Source organism: Perognathus longimembris, chromosome 14 (genome assembly GCF_023159225.1).
Source record: "Perognathus longimembris pacificus isolate PPM17 chromosome 14, ASM2315922v1, whole genome shotgun sequence".
NCBI lineage: Eukaryota > Metazoa > Chordata > Mammalia > Rodentia > Heteromyidae > Perognathus > Perognathus longimembris.
The window spans coordinates 60,514,178-60,538,940 of record NC_063174.1 but is presented as its reverse complement, the minus strand read 5'-3'; the positions used below and the strand labels follow the sequence as shown (position 1 = coordinate 60,538,940).

The 24,763-nt window shown below is 60.0% G+C and overlaps 1 protein-coding gene across 1 annotated transcript in view; it reads right to left on the bottom strand.

The window, feature by feature from the left end:
* The window catches only part of Dync1h1 (dynein cytoplasmic 1 heavy chain 1), a 68,305-nt gene continuing 43,542 nt past the window's right edge, over window positions 1-24,763 (bottom strand). Inside the window, exons 35-78 of the mRNA XM_048362399.1 lie at window positions 23,766-23,993; window positions 23,110-23,340; window positions 22,798-22,938; window positions 22,383-22,616; window positions 22,091-22,297; window positions 21,890-22,011; window positions 20,424-20,589; window positions 19,268-19,431; window positions 18,488-18,617; window positions 16,101-16,234; window positions 15,014-15,128; window positions 14,750-14,911; window positions 14,437-14,651; window positions 14,139-14,343; window positions 12,873-13,046; window positions 12,635-12,754; window positions 12,381-12,501; window positions 11,073-11,268; window positions 10,731-10,848; window positions 10,434-10,649; window positions 9,728-9,940; window positions 9,519-9,646; window positions 9,118-9,271; window positions 8,025-8,171; window positions 7,780-7,930; window positions 7,437-7,690; window positions 7,212-7,346; window positions 7,023-7,117; window positions 6,722-6,896; window positions 6,448-6,523; window positions 5,302-5,462; window positions 5,027-5,138; window positions 4,873-4,933; window positions 4,582-4,705; window positions 4,359-4,472; window positions 3,766-3,936; window positions 3,427-3,644; window positions 3,235-3,338; window positions 2,416-2,627; window positions 1,395-1,548; window positions 934-1,076; window positions 640-808; window positions 418-545; window positions 1-298 (exon numbers count right to left, since the gene is read on the bottom strand). Coding sequence (XP_048218356.1) covers window positions 170-298; window positions 418-545; window positions 640-808; window positions 934-1,076; window positions 1,395-1,548; window positions 2,416-2,627; window positions 3,235-3,338; window positions 3,427-3,644; window positions 3,766-3,936; window positions 4,359-4,472; window positions 4,582-4,705; window positions 4,873-4,933; window positions 5,027-5,138; window positions 5,302-5,462; window positions 6,448-6,523; window positions 6,722-6,896; window positions 7,023-7,117; window positions 7,212-7,346; window positions 7,437-7,690; window positions 7,780-7,930; window positions 8,025-8,171; window positions 9,118-9,271; window positions 9,519-9,646; window positions 9,728-9,940; window positions 10,434-10,649; window positions 10,731-10,848; window positions 11,073-11,268; window positions 12,381-12,501; window positions 12,635-12,754; window positions 12,873-13,046; window positions 14,139-14,343; window positions 14,437-14,651; window positions 14,750-14,911; window positions 15,014-15,128; window positions 16,101-16,234; window positions 18,488-18,617; window positions 19,268-19,431; window positions 20,424-20,589; window positions 21,890-22,011; window positions 22,091-22,297; window positions 22,383-22,616; window positions 22,798-22,938; window positions 23,110-23,340; window positions 23,766-23,993 — 6,927 coding nt within the window. The 3' untranslated portion in view covers window positions 1-169. The remainder of the gene's footprint in view (window positions 299-417; window positions 546-639; window positions 809-933; window positions 1,077-1,394; window positions 1,549-2,415; window positions 2,628-3,234; window positions 3,339-3,426; window positions 3,645-3,765; window positions 3,937-4,358; window positions 4,473-4,581; window positions 4,706-4,872; window positions 4,934-5,026; window positions 5,139-5,301; window positions 5,463-6,447; window positions 6,524-6,721; window positions 6,897-7,022; window positions 7,118-7,211; window positions 7,347-7,436; window positions 7,691-7,779; window positions 7,931-8,024; window positions 8,172-9,117; window positions 9,272-9,518; window positions 9,647-9,727; window positions 9,941-10,433; window positions 10,650-10,730; window positions 10,849-11,072; window positions 11,269-12,380; window positions 12,502-12,634; window positions 12,755-12,872; window positions 13,047-14,138; window positions 14,344-14,436; window positions 14,652-14,749; window positions 14,912-15,013; window positions 15,129-16,100; window positions 16,235-18,487; window positions 18,618-19,267; window positions 19,432-20,423; window positions 20,590-21,889; window positions 22,012-22,090; window positions 22,298-22,382; window positions 22,617-22,797; window positions 22,939-23,109; window positions 23,341-23,765; window positions 23,994-24,763) is intronic.

The following is a 24,763-nucleotide window of genomic DNA, read 5'->3' as shown; positions in this document are numbered from 1 at the left end:
GCCAGTCGTGCTTAGTGTTTTATTTCATAAAACCAGCCCCGCATCCACCCCGTAAAACCACGCGCTTCGTCTCGCCGTCCCCGCGCTTCCCTCCCCCGCCAGTCCGCGCCCGCAGGCCGGGGGCGAGCGCCTGCCGCGGAGTCCCGCTGGGACGCGGGGCCGTGGCGCCTCACTCCGTGCACAGCACGGCCACGCCCCGCTCGTAGAAGCTTCGAGGGTCTTCCTTGGTAGCGATTTCAAAGTCCACGGTGAAGATGAGGTCCGCCCGGGTGAAGTTCAGGTACACGGGCAGGGTCACCTGCGGAGGGCGGAGGTGAGGCCCGGGCCGGGGGGGGGGGGGGGGGGGGGGGGGGGGGGGGGGGGGGGGGGAGGAGGCGGGGGGGTGGGGCCGCGGGGGGGCGGGGCGCGTCCGCTCACCACGCTGGCCTTCTTCTCGGCGTTGGTCTGCTTGACCCAGCGCAGCTGAGTGAGCGGGAGGACGGTGGAGATGGCGTTGGACAGCGACAGCTTGTTGTTGTTGCACGTGGCCCCCTGCAGCTTCAGACCTGGGGGGAGGGGGAGGGGGCCGCTGGGCTGCTGTCCGGGCCGCCCCGCCCCCCACGCTCCCCCCCCCCCCCCCCGCCGGCCTCGCCCGCTCACCTGTGACCCCGAAGCTGCAGGCGTCCAGGGCGGCGCCCTGCGCGGCGGTGACGTTCACCTCCAGGCACAGCTCCTCCAGGGACCAGCTGGTGGCCTGCGCCACGTACTGCCGCGTGGCCGTGATGTACGCCTCGGGCACGAACAGCCCGCCCAGGTACACGTGCACGTTCTGCGGGGGCGGGGCGCGGCGCGTTGGTCGGCGGAGGCCCCGCCCCTCCAGCCCCGCCCCCGCCAGCCCCGCCCCCGCCGGCCAGGCCCCGCCCCCGCCTCCTCCAGCCCCGCCCCCGCGCCCACCTTGAGCTCCTTGGCGCCCCCCGCCGCGGCGGCCTGCGAGATGCTCTGCAGCTGCTTGACGCGCTCGCTGAAGTCCGACACCCACTGGATGACCGTGAGGCCGGCCGGCACCGTGTAGTGCGACCAGCTCCGCGGCAGGATCCCTGCGGAGGCCCACACCGGCTCCGTGGCGGCTCCCCAGGCCCCGCGCGGCCCCTTCCCCTGCCCGCTCCCGGCCCCCGGCCCCCAGGACCACCCCGGCGTGCTGGCCTGGGGCGAGTGCTTTACAGCTGAGAACCTCCCGAGGGGCTCAGGGCTCCTCAGCCCTCACCCCTGTGCCCGGCTCCATGGCCTCCGGGAGCCCACGGTGCGCTCCCCCTCCCTGCCCCCTCCCTGCCCCGGAGTTGGGGACACGGCTGGGCCGTGCCAGGAGGGACCCGGGGACAGGGCCGGGCTTCCCGCTCGCAGCGGCTGGCGCGCACCTTTCACCAGCTCGTTGATGAGCGTGCGCAGGTAGTTGGTCTGCTTCTTCTTCCCCTCGCACACCTGCACCACGTCCGCGAGGTCCTGGCGCACGTCCTGGAGCAGCTTCGCCCCCATCTTCACCTCCCTCTCAAAGAACCTGAACAGAGGGTCCTGCAAGCATCCCAGGGCGCGAGGGCATGAGGCGCGGCCGGCATCGGGACACGGCCCGCCCTCCCGGTGGGAGGAAGCTGGGCCAAGAACGGCCGGCAGCCATGGGAGCGGGAGTGGGGTGCTGGGGCGGCCCTTGTGCCAGCTCCCTGCCACTTCTTTCTTGGTCATTGACAAAAGAAAACAGGGTGGGGGGGTGGGATGGGTGGGGGGAGATGTGGCCTAGCAGTAGAGTGCTCGCCTAGCACACACCAAGCCCTGGGTTCCATTCCTCAGCACCACATACATGGAAAAAGCCGGAGGTGGCGCTGTGGCTCAAGTGGCAGAGTGCTAGCCTTGAGCAAAAAGACACTTAGGGACAGTGCCCAGGCCCTGAGTCCAAGCCCCAGGACTGGCAAACACCAAAACAACCCAAACAAACAAACAGTAGGGTCACTTGGGGCTTGAACTTGGGGCGGAGGCGCTGTTCCTGAGCTCTCTGGCTCACAGCGCCACTTCCGGTTTCCTGGTGCTCAGTCTCACAGAGCTCGCTGCCCGGGCTGGCTTGGAGCTGCGATGTCACACCTCTGCGCCCGGCTCTGTGTCCTCTGCACGTCGTGTGCCCGGCCTCCGGGGCATGGCAGTAGTTGCCTCCTTTGCAAATTCACAAACGCTCCTTGACGGAGGCTGGGAGACAGAGTCTGGCCAAGCACTTTACACGCATGCGTGAAAGTACACGTGAACCCCGTTGACAAGGGACGGGGTGCGGGGCTGGAGGGGTGAGTTAAGTCGGGATACGCTGTGCACACACAGAAACGACTCGAGCTGGCTTGCGAGTCCCCACGGGCTGCCCGAGCTGCCCCAGCACGACGACCCCGCGCTGCCCGCTACCTTGATGTTCTCCACCGTGCGCTTGAGCGGGCTCAGCGTGTGCGGGATGAGCTGCAGCCAGTTGGACGCCGTGGTGTGCAGGGTCCTCATCCAGGCCGGGCGCCCGTCAGACGTGGAGTCCGTCCTGGTCTTCTTCTCCGTCTCGGCGTAGGCCAGGTCGTCCTCATCCTCCAGCATCTGCATCTTCAGCATCTTACTGATCATGTCCACGCCTGGCCACCGGGGGGAGGGGCGGAAGAGAGGAGACGTGGCATGCAAAGGCCACCAGGCAAGTCTCCAGGGACCTGCAGGGCACCCAATGCCCCTTCCTCCCGTGGCCTGTCCAGTGCCTGGCACACTGCCTGGGGAGGCGACACAGGACACAGGCCAGGCGGCCCGGGCCCCCATTGGCTCCCCGGCTGCCGATCCGAAGGGGATCTCGACTGAGACCTGAGAAGACATCCGCTTTGCCAACTCAGACAGCCAGTGGCTGCGGCGCCTCCCTGGTGCCCTCCGCCTCTGGTGGCCCCCCCCCCAGCCCCTTGCGGCCTCCCTGGTGCCCTCCGCCTCTGGTGGCCCCCCCAGCCCCTCGCGGCCTCCCTGGTGCCCTCCGCCTCTGGTGGCCCCACCAGCCCCTCGCGGCCTCCCTGGTGCCCTCCGCCTCTGGTGGCCCCCCCCAGCCCCTTGCGGCCTCCCTGGTGCCCTCCGCCTCTGGTGGCCCCCCCCAGCCCCTCGCGGCCTCATCGTGTGGTGGACCCCGTCAGCCAGCTCTCCTGCTGTGCCTCCTCTGCGCTGGCCGAGCCCGTCCTCCCGGCCTGTGCTGCGCGTGCGCACGCCCACCTTGGGTGGTGAGGAGCACCTTCTCGGCGTTGTTGGGCAGGCCCAGCCAGGAGGGCGTCTGCGTGTCGGGGAGCAGCTCCACCCACTGCACAAACTCCTCTCGCCTGCAGGGGCGGCACGTGCGGAGCGGCATTAGGGCGGCGGCTCTGCCGTGCTGGCCGCGTCCCCGCGGGCCCCGGGGGCCGTGCGCACCTGATGCCGTCGGGCATCTGAATGTCCTTGTGCCCGTCCACCTTGCAGGCCAGCTTGAATTCGCTGTCGAAGCTCCGGGTGGTGAAGAGCCGCTCGAGGAAGGTGTTGAGCAGACGCTGGTCGAACTCGTTGTCCACGCGCCCCCCGTAGATGGACTGGGCCATCAGGGTCTTCAGCGCAGACCAGGGGATCTTGTCAGGAGAGATGTTCTGCCTGCCCTGGGGGAGGCGCCGGGGTTACAGGCGCACCCTGCGGCGCCTGCGGGGCGCCCTGGGTGTGGTGCGTGTTGGCCTCGCTCCCCGCGCGCGGCCCGCCTCGGGCGTGGCCCGGCCCACTTGCCTTGGCCGTGTCATCCAGCCACGTGTCCACCGTGTCACAGGCTGACCTCAGGTCGGACTCCCCGAACTCGTACTTCTTGGACCAGCCCAGCGGCGCGTAGCGCAGGCGCTCTTGGATGATGGCGTGGAACCAGGCCAGCAGGAAGTACAAGCGCGCACGCTCGTTGGGGGACTAGGTGAGACACGGAGGACGGGTCAGGGCGGCGGGTCAGGGCGGCACGCTTTCCGCCCTGGGAGGCCGTCCAGCGGCGGGGCCGCCCCGAGCGCAGGGCGCGGGCAGCAGCAAGGGCAAGTAGGCCTGCTGGCCGGGGCAGCACGAGGCTTTCCTCCTAACGCACACGGGAGCCCGGGATCTCCACCGTCCACCCAGAGTCACCAGGAGACTTGCGAGACACGTGCACCAGCAAATAGCGGAAACACAGAACCTTTGCCGCAAGCCTCTGCCCGGCCCCGTGGTCTGCGCGGCCCCCGGACGCGGTGAGCGGCCTCGGGCAGCCGGGAGGAGGCCGCCGCGCCCTGTGGCACCCCGCCTGCCCCCGTGCTGAGCGTGAGCATGGTGTGGGCAGCCCCGGGCAGGCGGGGCAGGAGCCGCACCTTGCATATCCGAGACACAGGGATGCTACTGAACGTCCGCAGCATGTTGGCCTTCACGCCCGGCGGCGGCTCGAACACGAAGATGCGGCCTGCGCGGAGCAGGTTCACGGGCACCTGCGGGACAGGGCGGCGGCGGAGACTGAGGCTTTGCCCGCCCGCCAGCCCATGCCAAGGAGCGCCGGCCCACTGCCGCCGTGTCCCCCCCAGCAGCCCCCCCCCACACCTTGGGGTTGATCTCCATGGTGAGGAACAGCCGGAAGCAGGCGTGGGGCTGCAGCGAGTGCAGCTTCTTCTCCAGCTGCATCAACCACCCGGGGGCCAGGTGCACGTTCTTCAGCATCACCCACCTGCACACAGCGCGGCCCGTGACCCACCGGGGCTCCCCAGCATGCTCGGGCCCGGGACCCACCGGGGCTCCCCAGCACGCTCAGGGGCTCCCCAGCACGCTCGGGCCCAGGCCCCCCAGCACACTTGCTCAGGCTTTGGCTTTCAAGGCAAAGCCAGCTAGGCCTACCTGCCCGACTTCACGGCGGTGTTGATGGCCTTGTCTGCTTGGTTGAAGCCTTCCGCTGAGCCTGAGACACAGAGAAGGGTGAGGATGGGACCCCGCAGCCCGGCCCCCACAGCCCGGCCCCCACAGACCCGTGCCGCGGCCAAATGCCCTTTACCAATGGCAATCGAGGTGATCTGGGTGTTCTGCTCGGCCGCCAGGTCTTCCACGTGCCCGCTGGCATCATACCCGGGCACAGAGCACATCAGGACAGGTGTGTTTGGCTTCACCTACAGCCAAGAGGCAGTGAGAGAGGCTCAGCCTGCAGACAGCGCAGGCCGGGCCCTGGGGTGCGGGTGGCGAGGGCGGGCAGATTCAGGAGCACAGTGGTGGAGGAGGCCCCGTGGGGCCCGTGGTGGGGGCTCTGGGGAAGCAGGCGGGCGCGGGCGCTACCTCTGTGCCCACGATGTGCGTCAGGTCGAGCGGCTGCTCCATGATGGACATGAAGGACTCGCCCAGGTTGGTGGAAACGAACATGTGGGCCATGGCCAGCAAGCGGTCGGGCCGGAAGGCCTGAATCAAGAGCAGGCGGTGGATGGCCTGTCCGATGGGAGCTGAAAGGAGGGGGGCGAGGGTTGGGGAGGGTGTACACTTCGGGACACGCCCGTGTGCCCGCCCCACCCAGGGCACCGCTGGCAAGAGCTCAGCGCCCAAGTCCAGCTCTGCTCAGGCTCTACCCCGGAAAGCCCAGCCAACTGCTGCTCTCCAGCCTGGAAGCGCCGCCCCACTTCCGGCTCGAGGCACAGCAGGATAAGGTGCCCTTCACTCATCAGTCTTTCTGGGGGTAGTGGGCTTGGAACTTGGGGCCCTGTGCTGGTTAGGCAGGCGTTCTGTCAGTGGAACACAGTCCTGCTGTTTCGAGGCAGGGGTCTGTATAGTCCAGGATGGCCTGAACCTCTAATTCTCCTGTTTTGGCTTGAGTGCTGGAATTACAGGTACGCCCTGCCAAATGGGGCTCATTAGTGATCCTTTCATCGTTCCACTAACACCTGTCCAGTGCGGCGCACGGGAATTCTCCGGAAGGTCTGAAGGCAGCAGTGCCCTCCGGGACGTGAGATCGGGCGGCTGCCTCCGCATGCTGCTGCTGGTGGCCCGGTAAAGGCCCTTTCCTCTGACGTAAGGCCAGGGCTTCTCTACCACCTGCTCCTCTGGGCCGGTGGAGCAGGAATATTAGCTGGGGCAGGAATTAGGAACTGTTTGGTCTTTGCTTCTACATCAAAAATCATTTTTGTTGCTGCTGTTGGATGTGGGGCTTGAACGTGGGGCCTGGACGCTGCCCCTGAACGCTTCTGTGCAAGGCTAGCCCTCCGCTCCTTGAGCTACACTTCCTGTCCGCTGGTGGCAGTGAGCGTCTCAGACTCTGCTTCCCAGGCTGGCTTGGAACTGTGACCTGCGCCCAGTGCGAGCTGTTTCCCCGGGCTCTCGCTACAAAGTTTCTCGGTGTCACGGTGTGGCCTGCACTCAGCTCGAGACGGCCCTCGGGCCGTGGCCGCTTCACGCCCCACCCAGGAGGATGAGCATGGCCCCGACACCACTCACTCGCAGGCGTGTCCTCGCTCCAGACGTAAGGCACCGTCTGCTCCGGGGAGCTGCTGTCCAGCCAGATGCCAAACTGCTGTGGAGACAACGGACAGACAGAGCGTCACCACGAAGTGGACCTGGGACCCAGCCCAGGCCACCCCACTGCTGAGCCACGCAGGCCCAGGCCGCCGCCCTCGGGAGGACGCGGGGCCGGCACACAGGCATCTGCCGCCACGCGGGGCTCCCTCTGCCAGTTTCAGGGGAAGAGCGGACGCGTCCAAGGGACAATTACCTCGTCTGCCTGAACCTTGGCGATCAGATCTTTGAACGCAGGCAGACAGCTCAGCCTCACCACGGCTTCCGCCTGCTCCACCGTCAGGCCCGGGACTTTGGGGGCGGAGCTGGCGCTCAGCACAATCTCCTTCCCGCGGAGGAAGTGCTGGAACTCAGCATCGTAGGTGGGCTCCCTGGGGACGGGGTTGCGGTCAGCCCCGACTCCCAGCGGAGGGCCAGGGAGGACCGGGGTCCCGATGGGAATGCCGGCGGGCGCCCAGTGACCTCGACTCTGGAGGAGGGCGGCGTGCCCGACTCACCCCGCGGTGCCCTTCAGCTTGATCCTGGCCAGCAGCATGGCGAAGGTGATGTGGTCCTGGTGCAGCATGCCTCGGGCCACTCGGTTGAACGCCACCTGCCGACAAGAAAGGAGGTGCTCGCGCCCCGAGGAGGGGAGAGGGGCTCCCTGGCCCCCCACCCGCGCCCGCGGCGGGCCTGCCGTGCTGTACCTGGAAGAGGTCCCTGGTGACGGTGGCGAGGCGCTGCGTGTGGTCGCTGACCCCCTTCAGGTTGGGGTTCTCGTACAGCACATTGTGGTAGATGTCCAGGAAGAACTGCAGGGAGTACTGGTAGAGGAAGTGTATCTGCGGGGGAGGAGCGCGGGTCAGTGCGGGTCAGCCGGGCCCGCGGGGGTGGGGGGGGGGTAGGGGGGCCGAGCGCGGGCCGCCAGTCACCTGCTTCAGCGACTCCATGGTGAAGTAGATGCTGCTGCAGGCGGTGGAGAGCGGCAGGTACTGCTGCGACACCGTCTCCACCTCCTGCATCACGATGTCCGTCTCCTCCACCTTGCGGGTCACCTCTGCGGCCTCGCGCTTCAGGTTCTCCAGGGTGGTGATGATCGTGTCGTCGTCCAGGATGCGACCTTTCACCTCGTTCAGCGCTTGCAGCAGAGACTTCTCCAGCTGGCGCAAGCGGAGCTGGAACTCGCCTGAGGTGAGCGAGACCCGCGGTGGGCGTGCGGCGGGCGTGCGCGAGGCCCCGCGGGGTGGACGGAAGCCGGCGCCCGCACCGCCCTACCTTGCAGCTTGAGAAGATCGGAGCGCTTCTCGTCCACGTCGGGCCTCTCCGCCTTCAGCACCTCGTTGAGACACTGGCTCTGCAGGCTGCTCCGGGTGACGGTGAAGTTCACGAAGGTGACCCGGGAGCACAGGTCCGGAGGGAACTCCACCTGCCGCACAGGGGGCACAGCGCCGCATCACGCCGCCGGCCAGGCCCCCCCCCCCCCCCCGCACGCGCCCTGCGCCAGGAGGCGCCCTGCTCACCGTGGGGTCGCGGGTGGACAGGAAGATGACGAATGACGGCGACAGGTCTATGTCCTGGTCGCCGAGGGTGATCAGCACTCTCCCTCCTGTGCGCCGAACTTCGCGGTTCAGCACCGGATTCAAGACCGGATCGTAGCTCTCCACATCCTGTGGCGCGCGAGCGAGCAGACGTCACCTCCCCACCCGATCCGCACTCCATCCCCAAGGCCCCCCCCCCCCCCGCCCGGGGGACGGCCGCGAGCACGGGGCTTGCTCAACTCCAGTTAGAACGCGAACTCAACCGTATGGGAGCACATGCTTCTAACCCTAGCACTTGCAAAGCTACAGCAGGGGGATCTCAAGTTCAAGGTCAGCCTGCGCTATAGAGCGAGATCATCTCACAAAAGAAGAAAAAAAAATGGAAGTGGAGGTGCGGCTCCAGTGGTTGAGTGCCAGCCTTGAGCAAAAACGCCAAGCAAGAGTGTGAGGTACGTACACACACACACACACAGACACAAACAGCGGCAGAGTACAATACATGCAATTCACAAAGGCCCCGGGGTTGATACGCAGTGCTAATTAGAAAGATAAACCATCTGGGCACTGGCGGCTCACGCCTGTCATCCTAGCTACTCAGGAGGCTGAGATCTGAGGAGCAGGGTTCAAAGTCAGGCTGGGCAGGAAAGTCTCATTATGAAACACACTTCCTCTTTTTGCTAGCCCTGGGCTTGAACTCAGGGCCTGGGTGCTCTCCCTGAGCTGCTTCTGCTCAAGGCTAGAGCTCTACCACTTGGGCTGCCGTGCCATTTCTGGCCCTTTCTGAGTGTTTTTACTGGAGATGAGAGTCTCACGGGCTTTCCTGCGTAAGCTGGCTTCAAACCGCGATCCTTACATCTCAGCCTCCTGACTGGCTAGGATTACAGGCGTGAGCCACCAGCACCCGGCTTCTATGAAACTCTTATGAACTTCCAAAAAAGCCCGAAGGGGAACTGTGGCTCAAGGTAGAGTGCTAGCTTTGAACAAAAGCAGCTTAGGGCCAGTGCCCAAGGCCTGAGTTCAAACTCAGGGACCAATAGACACAGACACAGACCTGAGTTCAAGTGCAGGCACAAACCTGGACCAGAAGGGGGTTCCCAAATCTCAGCGCGCTCTCCAGGTTCTTTCTGAAGGCGTCGTCCAAGAAGCTCGTCCGCGTGATCTTGCGGTCCTTGTATTCGTTCATAATGAACTCCGTGGCCTGTCCGGAGGGGTCGATGATCAGAGGATACCTGCGGAGGAGGGAGCGGGTGAGATGGCCAGCAGGGTGTGTGGTCCCCACCAGCCACCCAGACGGGTGCTTTCTCGGTATTTCCAGGTTCCCTCGTGCCTGACGCTAAAATCGAGTTGTCTTTCTCCAGAAGGCCCGTGAGGACAGAGAGAGCAACTCAGCGAAGATGAGGAAGGGAAGGCCTGTCTGTGCCGCCACCCCGAGGGTGCTTTCCGAGGGCCCGGGGAGCGCGCGCCGCCGGGCCCTACCGGTTGAAGCGCTTCAGCATGATGGCGTTCTCCGTGCACAGGTCGTCGGCGGGCAGGGAGCTGGCCTGCCAGCGCAGGCGCTCGTCCGCGTTGGACAGGTACTCGGTCCTCGCGATGTCTGTGCGGAACTGAGAAGGGAGCACTCAGCAACGGACGGGGAGGACTCGGGGAGAGAGGGCACCCGGGTGCTCCTGCAGCCAGCCAGTCACCTGGATGTTGGCTTGCTGCAGGTGGTGAGACCAGGTGGTGAACAAGTTCTGCCGCATCTGCTGGTCAAAGTACCCGGCGTAGGCGATGAAGGCGGCGGACAGCAAGCAGTCCCCGGCGATGGTGGACATCTGGTTCTTGAAGGTCTCGCTTGTTTTTTCCCATCGTTCCCGTTCGGCGGACAAGCTCTTCAGGAGAGCGGTGCTCCGGTTCACCTGCGGACGGTGACGGGGGCTCAGCGAGCAGCCCACTGGGCGTGGTCCCCCGTGCCTGGGGCGGGCTTCGGCTGTGCCCGGGCTGTGGTGGGGACCACGCCTGGGCTGGGCAGGGCGTTCCCTGTCAGCCCTGAGACACAGGCCTGGCGAGAAGGGGCCCGAGACGAGGGACAAGGGGGTGCCCAAAAGAACAGACCCCAACGGCAGAACCCAGGAGCTGGCCTTGAGAACGGGAAAGAGGAAGTGGGTGACAGCCGGGGAGGACGGAGGACGGACAGGAGACCCACACGAGGTTTAGGAAGTGGGAGCACAGACAGAGGGAGAGACTTGCTGGCTTCAGGCTGTCCGGTGGTCCCCACAAGCGCAGAGACCCCCCGTGGGGACCAGCAAGGCCTGTGCAGTGCACGTTAGCAGCCCGGCTCCCGTTCCCAGCCGCCCCTGGGGAGGCCCCGGGCGTGTCGAGGTGTGCGGGCTGTGGAAGGGGGCTGCCTACCTTGGCCTCGACGGCTGCCAGGTCGGCCTTGATGGCCTGGGCCTCCGAGATGAGGACGGCGTACTCCTCCTTGTAGCGCGCGATGCTGGCCTCCAGGTCGCGGATCATCTGCTCCACCTCGTTGGCCTTCTGCTGGTTGTCCTTGGCATCGTCTTCCAGCTTCTGCAGCTCGTTCCGCAGGGGCTCCACTCTCTTCAGCATGTCCGCGTAGTTCAGCTGGGACGGGAGGGTCCAGTGGTGACTGACAGGGCACCGCCAGGCCCGCCTTGCCCTCCCGAGCCGCTGGCTGCTGCTTACCTGTGCGATCGCCCATTTCACCATGGGGCCACAGGCCAGCGAGGCGCGGTTGACAATCTCGTAATTGTAGCTTGGGTTGGACATGTAGTTCTTCTTCATCTTCTCCCTTATGGCGTCACTGGGAAGGAGGATCGTGTTTCTCAGTGTGTGTAGGGTGAAAGCCACAGGACTCGGGCTCCCCGTGGGAGGGTTTGGGCTGAGCCCTGGCCCCCAGGGGGCAGCAGGTGGGGGGGCCCTGCGTGGAGACACTGGGCCGGCCCCTGCAGGATCAGTGTGCCCCGCACTGCCTCCGGGTGTGAGGCACCCGGGGTGGGCACGAGGATGCCCACGCGCGCCCCGCACCTGATCTCCTCGGCCGAGAAGTTGACGATGGTGGGGATGAAGTTCTCCCGCATGATGATGGAGCGGATCTGCTTCCAGTCGGTGGTGCTCTCGCCCAGCAGCAGGCAGATGGACTCGAGGGCCAGCTTCACGGCGGCGGGCGGGTTGGCCATGGACCGCACCTCCACCAGGTGCTGCTTCTTGATGGACTTCACCGCTGTGGACGCACAGGGCGCGGCGCGGTGAGCGGGGGCACATGGCTCCCCTAAACCCTGTGGAGCCTCCTGTCTCACTTTTAGTTGTTTGGACAGTTCTAAGGCTGGAACTCGGGCTCTACCACTTGCGACGCCGCTCGCCCTTTTGTCCTAACTGCAGGGAGACGGTCTGGTGTCGTGCTCGGGCTGGCCGTTACCACGGCCTGCTACTGACGTCTGTTACTGTGGCTGTGATTCTCGCTGCAAGCCATCATGGCTCGGCTATTTCCTGTTGAGGCCTCGTCGGCCTGGGACTACAATCTTCTTTATTTCCATCTTTTCAAGAGCTAGGATTACAGGTGTGGGCCAACCACACTTGGCAAAATTAAACAACTTTAATCAATCATGGATTCATGCCTTAGTCACGTAGGTGGCCTGGACCTCACTGGGTAGGCCGTGCTGGCCCCCGCCTCTGACAAACAAGTGCCAGGATGAGATCCCTCCCAACAAGGAGCAGCGAGGAGCACAAGGACTCCCCTCCCCCGGCCTTTGCTGGTGCTGGGGATGGAACCCAGGGCCGGCTACTGTCAGCCCGTAAGGAGTGTGTGTGTGTGTGTCAGTCCCTGCGGCTTGAACTCAGGGCCTGGGTGCTGTCCCTGAGCTTTTTTGCTCAGGGCTAGCCACAACGCCACTTTTGGCTTATTTGGTGTGTTTCACTGGAGATAAGAGTCTCATCAACTTTCCTGTTTGGGCTGGCTTTGAACCGTGATCCTCAGATCTCAGCCACCTTAGTTGTCAGGACTGTAGGTGAGCCACTCGTGCCCAGCTTGCTTTAAGGCCACTCTTATTAACCAGTGGGTGAACTGCAAACTCAAACATGGTGCCCTACTTCCCTAGCCTTCCACAGGCACGCGAGAGCATGCACATTATCCCCACCGACGTAAAGCATCCCAAGCCAAGGCCAGACGCTTTCAAATCACCACACGCCAATGACGCCGACTGTGGTCACCGTGTGCCCCACATGCGCGGGTGTTTAGAAAGCGGGCACGCGCTTTCACTGTGGTACACGCGGGTTACCGTGGTCACGAGGAGGAATTTGCAGAGGGCGTCGGTGCCCTCTCAGCAGCACGCATACCGTTCTGGGCCTCAATGACGGCAGGCTCCACCTTATCCAGGTCCTCCTTGACGCTCATCTGCTTGTCGGCAATCACCTCCTGCTGCTTGTGCAGCTGCTCCTGGATGTCTTGGCTCATGACCTGCAGAGGAAGACGGTGTCCGTGTGGGTGGGCTAACATGCACTTGCACGTGTGCAAACACACGGCCCTCGCTGACTCACAACTCCCGCTTTTGCATGAGGATGAGTGCTCCCAGCCCCTGGAAGCAAAGTACCTTTTTCTTCTCGGCCTCCTGCTGGTCCTTCACCATCTTCTTCAGTTTGTCGTTGGCGGCGGCGTTCTTCACCTCCAGCTCCTGGCTCTTTATCCTCAAGTCCCGACGCAGTTCTTCTACCTACAGAACCCAGGAGCACGCAGCCACTGCCCTGACCCATGGGCTCCCCGCGGCCCCCCGGGAGGCCTGTGCCCCCCTCACCCACAGGGGCCCCCGGGAGGTCGGAGCACTGCTGTACCTGGTCCACTGTCTCTTTTATTTTCCTCAGCCCGACGTTCAGGTGCATCTGCTGCTCCTCCAGCTCACTGCGCTTCTCGTGGAACAGGTCGGCGTAGTGGTTAATGAAGTCCAGGTAGTGGCGTGGTGTGATGGCCATTGTTCTGCCGCCTCGCTTTGCCAGACGAGCGTTCGCCTTTCAGAAAAGAAAGTTAAAGCCTTTCAGTCTTCTGCATGATCACTGTGACTTAATTGCAAAAAAGAAAGGTTTATTTTTTTTGGCAGTCGAGGGACTTGAACTCTGGGCCTGGGCGCTGTCCCTGAGCTCCTTTTGCTCCTCTAGCTCTCTACCACTTGAGCCACAGCGCCACTTCTGGCCCTTTCTGTGACTAACTGGAGTCTCATGGGCGCTCTGGCGGAGCTGGCCTTGACTCTTGATCCTTAGACCCCAGCCTCCTGAGCAGCTGGCATGGAGTACGAGCCACCAGCGCTTAGCGGATAGTTCCGCCTTACTAGACTGCAGCGGGGACCGATCCATGGAGCCAGCTGACCGGGAGACCAGCCTTCAGGAGTCTTAGCTTAGCTTCTTTCAGCGCTCAAGAAGCCCCCTAAATGGAAAAGTTTTGCCTTGAATTTAGCTAAATGAGGATGATGGCTATGCGAATCTCAGAGGCATATTTAATGAAAAAAGTATGTAGCCTAGGCTGGCCTCGAATGTGATTCTCCTGCCTCAGCCTTCCAAGTGCTGGGATTACAGGCCTGTGCCACTACTAGATCCCAACCCTCTCTTAGCTTTCATTGCTTATTTGCAATGGAAACCAAAATAAAGATTTGAGAACGGCCTCTCTGTGATACACAGGGGGAGTGTGGGCAGAGCAATGGGGATGCCTGCAGGGGTCCGGGCGGACGGTCTGCCTCGGGGACTGCAGCAAGGATGGGGAGAGCCCGCCCTTCCAATGCCTCTGGGGCGGGGCTGAGGGCCGCTCCATTCCTCTGCCTCTGGGCGTGGCGGCACCCAGCAGGCCTGAGCTGCGTGGGGCCTGTGTGGCTGAGAGTGCAAGGTGGCAGGGGGTCGGGGTGGGGGGTGGGGGGAAGGGCAGTGAGGGCCATCCGGCTCCGGGTTCAGAGCCCGGCACCAGGCTGGATGACTCGCCAAGGTGACGCAACAGGTGGGAAACCAACTCTCTTTGGTCGTCATGGGTCCCTAAAAGCTTTTTTAAAAGCCACGACTGTTTTATGCTAGCAGAGTTCATCTTCTTGTCGTCACTGATCTCAAACCCGCTCCCACCTGGTGAAGAGTCTGATGGACAAACACGCAGCTGTTGACGATGGCCTCGCGGTGCGTGGGGGGCTGCGGCAGCTTGTCGTACACCACCGGCATGTAATCCGGCACCATGTAGTTAGGCTTCTCCAGGTCCATTTTGCTGGTGAATTCTTTGCCAACTTGATACAGTGCTTCCGTGGACCAGTCGCCAAACCAATTTAACACACACCTGAAAAGGAAGCCCATTCCTCAGAAGCTCTCCCCGACAGCCTGCTGGGGGCGGAGCCAGGCTGCCCTGGTGAGGAGGCGGAGGAGGCCGCACCTGTTGAAGAGGGCGGGGGAGGTGGCCGCCCGGTCCTTGAGCCCCTCCGAGGACGGGTTCATGGTGAACACGACGTGCAGGTTGCGGATCACCTGGCTGGTGAACCACTTGTAGAGTTCCTCGTGGGAGTCGAGCATCAAGCCCTCTTTCTGGGCCCCCTCTTTGCACTGCGTCATCAGGGTGGCGTACTCGTCTCCTTCGAAGAGCCCCGGAACCTGAGGGAACGCAGCACTGTGACTGACTGGCCCCCCGCCACGAGCAGCCCAGTGACGCCATGCAACACGCCACACAGCGAGACACACTGCCCAGTCACCTCGCCGTTGGCCAGCAGGGTGTTCATTCGCTCCAGGAACCCGGAGTCCAGAACGTTGGACTCATCCATTATGAATGCTATCTTCTCATTTTTACAGCCCGAGCGTCTCAGCACGGTCCGAAGATCTTCGTCGAAATCTTCCCCGGTGTACTTTCTGTGGACCTGCAGAAGCAGTGACAAGTTAGGTCCCTTCGCACACCACGGCTCCCGTACGTGTTAGAACCAAGAGTCCAGCACTGGGCCTGAGGCCACTAAAAGACCCACCTTTATCTGGTACACACTCAAGCCATTCATCCAGGCCACGAACCGGGACAGGGTGGTCTTGCCCGCACCGCTAACACCAATCAGAAGCAAGTGGCCTTGGGGCTGACGGAAGATTCTGAAACACCATCAGAGCTGATTATTTTTAAGGATTGTAGGCCTCTCATCCAGTTTGATATTCATGTCCTAAACTTAGAGAGGTGTCAATAGTCTGAAATTGTCTTTTATTGTTGGGTGTGGGGCTTGAACTCAGCCTGAATGCTGTCCCTGAGCTCTTTGCTCAGGGCTAGCACTCTGCCATAGCTCTACTTCCAGTTTTCTTTTTTTCCTGGGGCTGCAACTCTGGGCTTGGGCGCTATCCCTGGGCTCCTTTTGCTCAAGGCTTACGCTCTACCACTTGAGCCATAGCCTCACGTCTGCTTTTCTAACAGGTGGCTGAATGCTTTTTTTGTTGTTGTTGGTCATGGGGCTTGAACTCTGGGCCTGGGCACTGCTCCTGAGCTCTTCAGCTCAAGGCTAGGGCTCTATCTCTTGAGCCATAGCCCCACTTCTGGTTTTCTGGTGCTTAATTGGAGATAAGAATCTCATAGACTTTTCTGCATGAGCTGGCTTGGAACCACAATCTTCAGACTTTCCTGCCCGGGCTGGCTTTGAACTGCGATCCTCAGATCTCAGCTTCCTGAGTAGCTAGGATGATAGGCGTGAGCCACTGGCACCTGGCTGTAAGCTGAATTTTTACATAAACATTTGGTGAGTAGTTATTTGCCAGGCCCAGTGGGGGTCCAAAGACCAAGGAGATTTGATCTCCTGACTCGCAGCTGACATGAGAGACAAAGGCAATTGTGGGAGGCAGCAGAGAGGCTGCACTGGGTGGTGGGCCTGCAATGCTAATGGAGTAGAGTCAAGTTCTTGGGGTAAACACCAGGAGCAGCAAGGCGAGACTTGGCAAGGCGCGACTTAGACGGAAGAGGCAAGGCTGACAAGGCTGAGGTGGGGGAGGGGACGGCATGGAGCCTGACCTCATCACCTGGTGCCCACTTACTCAAGAGCAGCTAAGCCAAAGCGCAGTGCTGTACAACAAAAAGCCCACCTGTCAATCCTGAGCACATGGTCTAGCACTTCATTGAACAGGACTAGGGGAACATCAAGCTCTTCTTCATAGAAGACTTTCAGCCGAGCTTTGACATAATCTCTCAATTCTTCCTGGTCGACTGGGATATAATCCTACAGAAAGACAGATAACATAAGGAAACACCAGAAAAAGATATAATTTTTATAACACAATAGTATCTTCATAATGTTAAATTTTTTTTGGGGGGGGGTAGCCATGGGGCTTGCACTCAAGGCTTGGGTGCTGTCCATGAGCATTTTGGCTCGATGCTAGTGCTAAACCACTTCAGTCACAGTGCTACCTCTGGCTTTTTTGGTAGTTAATTGGAGATAAAGTCTCATGGACTTGCCTGCTCAGGCTGGCTCTGAACTGCGATCCTCAGATCTCAGCCTCCTGAGTAGCTAGGATTATAGATGTGAGCCACTAGCACCTGTCTAATCCATTCTAGCTAACTTACACGCGTGGATACCACTGAAAAAAACAAATTTTTACTAGAAGACATCAAAGACTTAAATACACAGGAAGATCGTACCATGACCAAGGAGAGAAAAAGATACTATTACAAAAATGTCGATTTCATTCCAGGTTTATATAAAGACTCAAATCTCACTGGTAAGTGGTCTTGATTGTATGCAACTTGACAAGTCAATTCTGAGCTGAGTTTCATGTAGACAGGGAAGGACTGAGAATGGTTAAGATTTTGTAGGAAGGACCAGGAGTGACAGGTTTATCACCACCTGGAGGATGTGTGTTATTTTTTATTTTTTGGCTAATCCTGGGGCTTGAACTCAGGGCCTGGGCACTTTCCTTTGAGCTCTTTTTGCTCAAAGCTAGCACTCTACCACTGGAGCCACAGTGCCACTTCCAGCTTTTTCTGTGTATGTGGTGCCAAGGTGTACATGGTACAGAGGAATGGAACCCAGGGCTTGGTGCATACAAGGCAAACACTCCACCACTAGGCCAAACTCCTGGCCCGACGATGTGGTTTTAGCACAGAGAGTAACCACAGACCGGAGGACAGAGTCTGCACACAGATTGTGCACATGGGGAAGTCTGTTAGGAAGGAGACACTGCGAAGTCAAGGGTCATTCGGTCAACAGGAAAAGAGATGGAGGGAGGCGGGCTGGTGGGGATGGAGGAAGGAATGTCGGCGTGAGGGTCACAGAAGGCACGTGACATTATTTGGCCTGGCCCTGCCACGGCAGCCACAGGCAGAACTTGGTGTTCAATATTTTAGGAGCTTTTTTTCAAAATGGAGTTCAAGAAATCTATGCCCACAAATGATGCTATAAATATTCAAATGGCCCTCAGCAGAAAGTTTCTCCACTCTTGGTTTAAATGATTAGCCTGTAAGAATCTTATCCTTCAAAGGACCCTATAAAAACAGTGAAGAGACAAACTACCTAGTCACCGGGAAGCAGCATCTACAAAGGAAAAGGCCCGGCACGAGCGGATAGAGGCGTCCACCGACCCGGCCAGCCTGTCTCTTCCTTTCCGGTCCTCCTGACATCATAAATACTGGCTGGTCACTTTTTGTTTTGGTGTGTATGTGTGCATGCGTGTGTGTGCATATGTTTGTACCAGTCCTGGGGCTTGAACTCGGTGTCTGGGCCCTGTTCCTTAGCTTTTTTTGCTTAAGGCTGGTAGTGGCCACAGTGCTACTTTTTGGATAGCTAATTTGAGATAAGGGTCTTACAGACAAGCCTAGCACTAGTGGCTCCTGCCTGTAATCCTAGCTACTCAGGAGGATGAGATCTGAGGGACTGCAGTTCAAGCCCAGCCTGGGCAGGAAAGTCTGAAACTTTCATCTCAGGTCTGCCATCAGGCACTTTTCTTATTTGGTACTGGAGATTGCACCCAGGACATTATACTGGCTAGGCAAGTACTTTGCCAATGAGCTACATTCTAGCCTCATAAGACACTTTTCACACCAATCCACACCTGCCTCGTTTTTAGTGTGAGGAGACTGAAAGCTATGTGACACGCAGACGTCTTTCGGTGTGACGCAGCCACCTGCCCCTCCCAGGCTTTTCTTTCTTTTTTTTTTTTTGGCCAGTCCTGGGGCTTGAACTCAGGGCCTGAGCACTGTCCCTGGCTTCTTTTTTTTGCTCAAGGCTAGCACTCTGCCACTTGAGCCACAGCGCCCCTTCTGGCCATTTTCTGTATATGTGGTGCTGGGGAATCGAACCCAGGGCCTCATGTATAGGAGACGAGCTCTCTTGCCACTAGGCCATATTCCCAGCCCCTCCTCCCAGGCTTTTTGACAAGCGCTATTAGCGCATGGCGCCAGAACCCAGCTTCCCATTTTTATTAAAGACCAACTCAGTCCACAGGATGCAAGGAGCGAGCGGGCAACGCGATGTTACCTTTGACAACCAGTTGCTGTACAGGATGGGCCGGCTCATGGCCTTCTCTTTGTCGATGTTCGGGAAGTGCTTCAGAGCCACCATGTCAATGTTCTCGTCGGTCCAGCGCCGCTCCTCGTCCTCCACCAGCCTGTAGTGAGGAGAGCGGCGGCCGAGCGTCAGAGCCGCTCGGCTCCACGAGGAGACGGCACGCGTGTGCCACGGGGCCTGAGCCGTCACTCGGCAGCCTCGGGAGGACTTGGCGGCCTGACCCCTGAACACGCAGGGTGGAGACCCTCACAACAATGGCGCCCAGACATTCACAAGCCCCTCTGCAATGGTGACCTGCCCTGACGTAAGATGTGCACGTGTGGTCTGTGCTGCCCAGGCTGGCTCCCCCTTCCTCCTCCTCTGCCAGTACAAACCTGGGAGGGCGGCTCCAAGCCATGGCCGCTACACGGAGGAGGGTGGGTGGGTGAATCTCAAGGTGGGGACCATGGGTGGGCATGTGTTGTGGATGGATGGATGCTTAAAGGATATGCAGGGATGAGCCGGGAAGGTGGCTTAGCGGTAGAGCCGGCAGAGTGCTGGCCTAGCATGCAGAAGCCCTGGGTTCCACTCCTCAGCACCACATACGCAGGAAAGGCTGGAAGTGGCGCTGGGCTCTGCACGCACGCAGCGGACTACCGCGGGAGGTGGTGTGTGCTGCGACGCCCACCTACTGTTAACGCCCTGGCGGGCCCTGCACACACCTGTGCAGACACGGCAAGGACGCAACCAGAGGGACTCTCGCCCCCTTACCTGTCCTGGAAGAGACGGAGGGCTTCATGGGCCCAAATCCGAATGAGGCCTTCAACGGGCAGAGTCTCCAGGGGTCTCAGGGCCTCGAAAATGCCCCTGACCCACCTGGTCATCTCTCGAGGCGAGTAGATGTAGTGGGGCTGGGTGTCCTGAGTGAACCTCTCCTGCAGAAAGGAGGGAAGTGTGTGACCACACGGACAAGCGACCACGCAAAATGCCATCAAGTCCTTTGTACTAAAGGCACAGGGCCGAGGGCGGAGGGCGGCTGAGAGGCGGAGCACTTGCCAGGAAGATCAAGGCCCGAGTGTAAATCCTTGTTCTGCCTCCCGCAACAACCACCACAACAATCTAGACTTGGACTAGCTTAGTGTGAGACAGTAAATATGGCCACTGGCTCTGAGCTTCTGTAGTCAAGGCCAGCACTCTACACACTGAGCAACAGCTCTCAACTGTGATCCTCAGATCTCAGCCTCCTAAGTAGCTAGGATTACAAGGTATGAGACCATTTTATTTATTTTTCTGGTGGCCATCCTCGGGTTTGAACTCAGGGCCTACGCACTGTCTCTGAGCAGTGTTTCGCTCAAGGATAGCGCTCTATTACTTGAACCACAGTTCTACTTGTGGCTTTTTGGTGATTAATTGGAGATAAGAGTTTCCCAGAGGGCTGGGGATATGGCCTAGTGGCAAGAGTGCTTGCCTCGTATACATGAGGCCCTGGGTTCAATTCCCCAGCACCACATATACAGAAAACGGCCAGAAGTGGCGCTGTGGCTCAAGTGGCAGAGTGCTAGCCTTGAGCCAAAAGAAGCCAGGGACAGTGCTCAGGCCCTGAGTCCAAGGCCCAGGACTGGCCAAAAAAAAAAAAAGAGTCTCCCAGACTTTCCAGCCTAGGCTAGGTTTGAACCACAATCCTCAGGTCTGCGCCTCCTGAATAGCTAGGATTACAGGTGTGAGCCATCAGAGCCTGGCTTCCTTTTGGGGGGGGGGGGGGAATGATTAGTTAGGAAAGCAAAAGTAGATCTCAAGAGGTAAGTCAGGTGGTCGGTTACTGAGATTGTACCAATTCCTATGAAAACAACAGCAGCCGTAGGGCCTGGTGGAATGAGGCTGAGGACAGAGGCGGGAGCAAAGCCCTGTCCGGGTTCAGAACACTCACCTGAGACATGGTGTAGAACTCCACCATGGCGGCCGTGAGCGGCTCGGCATAGGTCCGCAGGGAGGGGATGAGCCTCAGCATGGCGCGGTTGAAGGTGCCGTAGATCTGGGTCAGGGAGGCGGGTCCCGGGTAGTCCACGTACACCACGGGCACGTGCCGCAGGAACCTGTCAGCACAGGCAGGGGGCACCCCTCCGTGAAGGGGCGCCCAGCACTGTCCTGGGCGGGGCTGGAGGGTGCTTCCTGCTCCCTCCCCCGCACTGTGCTCAAGCACTGCAGGTTCAGAAAGCTCGAGACCCGAGGGAAGATGGGGAATGGAGCGGGGCCTATTTTAACCTCCACCTGGCCCTGCACATGCGAGGGGGCAGTTTAACTCCTCACAAGGTCAAGGTTTTTCATTTTCCTTCCTGCTTACAAAGTCAATCCTTTTATTTCTCCCGCATCTTCCTTCCTTTCTTTTTGGTGGTTGGTTCTAGGGCTTGAACTCAGGGCCTGGTACTATCCCTGAGCTCTTCAGCTCAAGGCTAGCTCTCTACCTCTTTGAGCCATAGCGCCACTTCCGGTTTTCTGGGGGTTCACTGGGGATAAGCGTCTCACGGACTTTCCTGCCCCAGCTGGCTTTGCCCCACGATCCTCAGATCTCAGCCTGAGCCGCCCGCGCCCAGCTCCCCCTTTCTTCTGGTTTCTGCTTGTCGTGTGCTCTACCACCGGACGCCAGCACCTGGCGCTCCACTACCAGCAGCCCCCAATGCTTTATTTATTTACCACTATAGACAGTCTATGTGTCACCAGGGCGGCCTTGAACTCCTTCCTGCCTCACTCTCCCAATTGCTGGCACTTCAGATGTGCTCTACCACATTTAGGTCCTAATGACTTTTAAGAAACATGTTGCCAATGGCTCAGGACTGTAATCCTAGCTACTCAGGAGGCTGAGATCTGAAGATTGTGGGAAAAGCTCTAGTGGTGCTTTTGGCTCAAGTGGTAGAGCACTAGACTTGAGCACAAAGAAGCTCTGGGACAGCACCCAGGCTCTGAGTACAAGGACGACTGGCAAAGGAAAAAACAACAACCAAAAAACTAGTTTCCAGCTGGGTGCAGGTGGCTCACGCCTGTAATCCTGACTACTTAGGATGACATCTGAGGATCATGGTTCAAAGCCAGCCTGGGGAAGAAAATCTGAGTCTCGTATCTCCAATTAATTACCAAAAAAGTTGAAGTGGAGCTATGGCTCAAGTGGTACAGCACTAGCCTTGAACACAAAAAGCTCTGGGACAGCAAGCAACCTTGCCCTCAAGCCCCAGGACAAGCAGAAACAGAACAACACGTTTGCACTGTACCTGCACAGTGCAAGCGACACACGAGGAACCGATGACAGGTGGTATTTTGCCCCCTTGTCACTGAAGCCAGCTCTTGGCTGCACTAGGTTACAGCCCCCCACAGGTGTCCGGAGGCACAGAGGTGAGATACCTGTGTGACAGGGGCTTTCGCCCAGGGTCGGTGGGGGGATTGCAGGCCCCCACAAACTGGATCCGCTCCAGCTTCACCCATGTTTGATCTGAAGTGCGATAAAAGCCTCCGTGCTCAACCATCTGCAGGAAAGGAGGCGGGACAGTGAGGAGGGAAGTGAGGGGGCGGGGGGGGGGGGAGGGAGGCTGTGACGTGACAGACCTGCCGGATGAAGGAGATGACCCTCTGTGTGCCGTATTTATCCATATCCGGCAGGTTGATCTCATCACAGAACAGCACCAGCCACTTCCCAAGCTGGACGGGGGCCAGGACGACGCCGTTGGGGGTGCGTCTATACTCGCAGTAGTGGTCGAACGTCTTCAGGAGCAGCTCTGGGGTGGTGGCACTGGAGAAGTTCAGGCCCACGACCTTGCAAGGGACGCACAAGGAAGTTAGCAGCGCCAACCTGCGTTCAGGCCCCGCGGGCCCCGCCACCCACCCCTCGGCCCCCTACCTCCATGTCGGGCAAGGCCCGGAGGGCACTGAAGAGGGTCATTGTCTTGCCAGAGCCCGGAGGGCCGCACAACACCAGCGGCTTGTGTTCGGCCAGCCATGTGTACAAGAGAGCTTCGTGGCGGACCGTGTCCAGCGTGGGCACGACGACGTCTGGGGCGGCCACCTTGTGCGTCTCCACTTCGATCTGGGGCACCTTGGCCTGCCACGGGGCCCACTCCCCACTGATGGACACCTGTGCGCAAAGAGGGCTGAGTGGTGCTCTGGGCACGAGTGACCAGACCTGCTCACCAACACACGCCACAACGTCCACACAAAGGACAGACGCGCGCGGCCTGCACTCCGCACGCCAGGGGACAGAGCCAGCCCCGCCCTCCGTCGGGCTCAGCTGGGACGCCGGGGCCCGGCGCGCTCACCTCATAGTCGATGATGGGGATGTTGGGCGCGGTGGGCAGCGGCACCGTGGTGATGCGTCTGATGTATTCCCCCAGCTCGGCTCGCATTTTCAGCCGGCTGTCTCCAGACAGGGACCAGAGGATGGCGTACACCAGGTACCGCTGTCAAAACCATTACCGAGTTTCAACAGCACGACAAAAGAAAGCTGGCTAGAGAGAGCAGCGCCAGCCGGGAGCCTTCCGGGGCTCTGGGCGCCCTCATGGAACACCGCCCGCCTGTGCGGCACAGGGTTCCGGGCTTCCCCAGCCCCCCATGGCCCGTGGCCCCCTGACCTGGATGTAGCGCTCCAGCTGCTCGATGTGCATGGGGAAGTCGGGGTGGTTGGCGTTGTACTGCGCGACGTTGCGGCAGGCCTGGTGCAGCATGGAGAAGAGCGAGCCCAGGCAGCGCAGGCGCGTCAGGTCCATGATGTGCTCCAGCTTGAAGGCGTGCTCCAGGGCCTTGGTGACCAGGCCGTTGGACGTGAAGTACGGCTGCATGATGGTTGCCGCGTCCCTTTGGATCTGGAACAGAGAGGGAATGAATAATGCGTAGCCAACACTTCAAAGAGCCGGGGAGCAGGGCGCTGGTGACACACGCCGGTCATCCCAGCTGCTCAGGAGGCTGAGACCTGAGGCTCGCAGTTCAAAGCCAGCCTGGGCAGGAAAGTCCGTGAGACTCTTATCTCCAGTGAACCACCAGAAAAGCGGAAGTGGCGCCGTGTCTCCAGTGGTAGGGCGCTAGCCTTGAGCTGAAGAGCCCAGAGACAATGCCCATGCCCAGAGCTCAAGCCCCACAACCATCAAAAAAAAAACAAAACCCCAAAGCCAGCTGGTCTGAGATGACTTGCGCTGGGGTACAGCGCACAGTGCGCAGGGAGCACCTTGACCTGGGGGAGCGAGCGGCCCATCCCCCCGCGCCCCCCCTTGGAGGCCACCCGCACGGGCACCTGCAGCATCGGGGACGCGGCCTCCTCTCCCTCGTCCTCCTTGCCCTTGCGCCGCCGCTGGGCCTCGTCCTCCCCCTCGTCCAGGGGGATGCTGCGCAGCCTGGCCAGGAAGTTGTTGAAGATCATGTCTGTGCTGAGCACGTCCTCGCTGAACCACACCATGCCGCAGCGCGACACTGTGGCCAGGGTCGCATACTTGAGGTCCTGCACTTCAAACATGATTCGCACCTGCAAGAGATTCAGCAGAGACCTGGGGGTTAATTTTTTTTTTTTTTTTGCCTATATGTACATTCCGAAAGGACTATTTATTTTTCTGGGGGAGAGGGAAAAAGAAGCATGGAGGGTGAACAATTTTGAAGTGCACCAAAGTGTGACTGAAGATGGCATGAAGAATCTCAATGCTTCTTGTTGACCAACAGGTGTTTGGGGCCAGAGAAAGAAAAAAGCAATAGTGGAGGTTATTCTCATCAAAACACAATACACCCACACCTGAAAAACCATGGGGTAACTCCTTTGTATAATTAACACATACTTAAAATCCTAGCTGGGTGCCTGCTGGTGGCTTGCACCTGTAATCCCTAGCTACTCAGGAGGCTGAAGTCTGAGGACAGTGGTTTGAAGCCAGCCGGGGCAGTAAAATCCCCATGAGACTCTTACCTCCAATAAACTCAAAAAAAATGGGAAAGGATATTTACCAGCACAGCAACAGACAAAGGCCTGATATCTGTCATCTACAGAGAACTCAAAAAACTAAGCCCCTCCAAGCCCAATAAATCTATTAGGAAATGGGCAAAAGAGCTAAAGAGAGACTTCACAAGAGAAGATATAAAAATGGCAAAGAAACACATGAGGAAATGCTCAACATCCCTGCTAGTAAAGGAAATGCAAATAAAAACAACCCTGAGATACCACCTCACCCCAGTTAGAATGGCCTATACTCTGAACTCAGGAAACAACAAATGCTGGAGGGGCTGTGGGGAAAGAGGAACCCTTCTCCA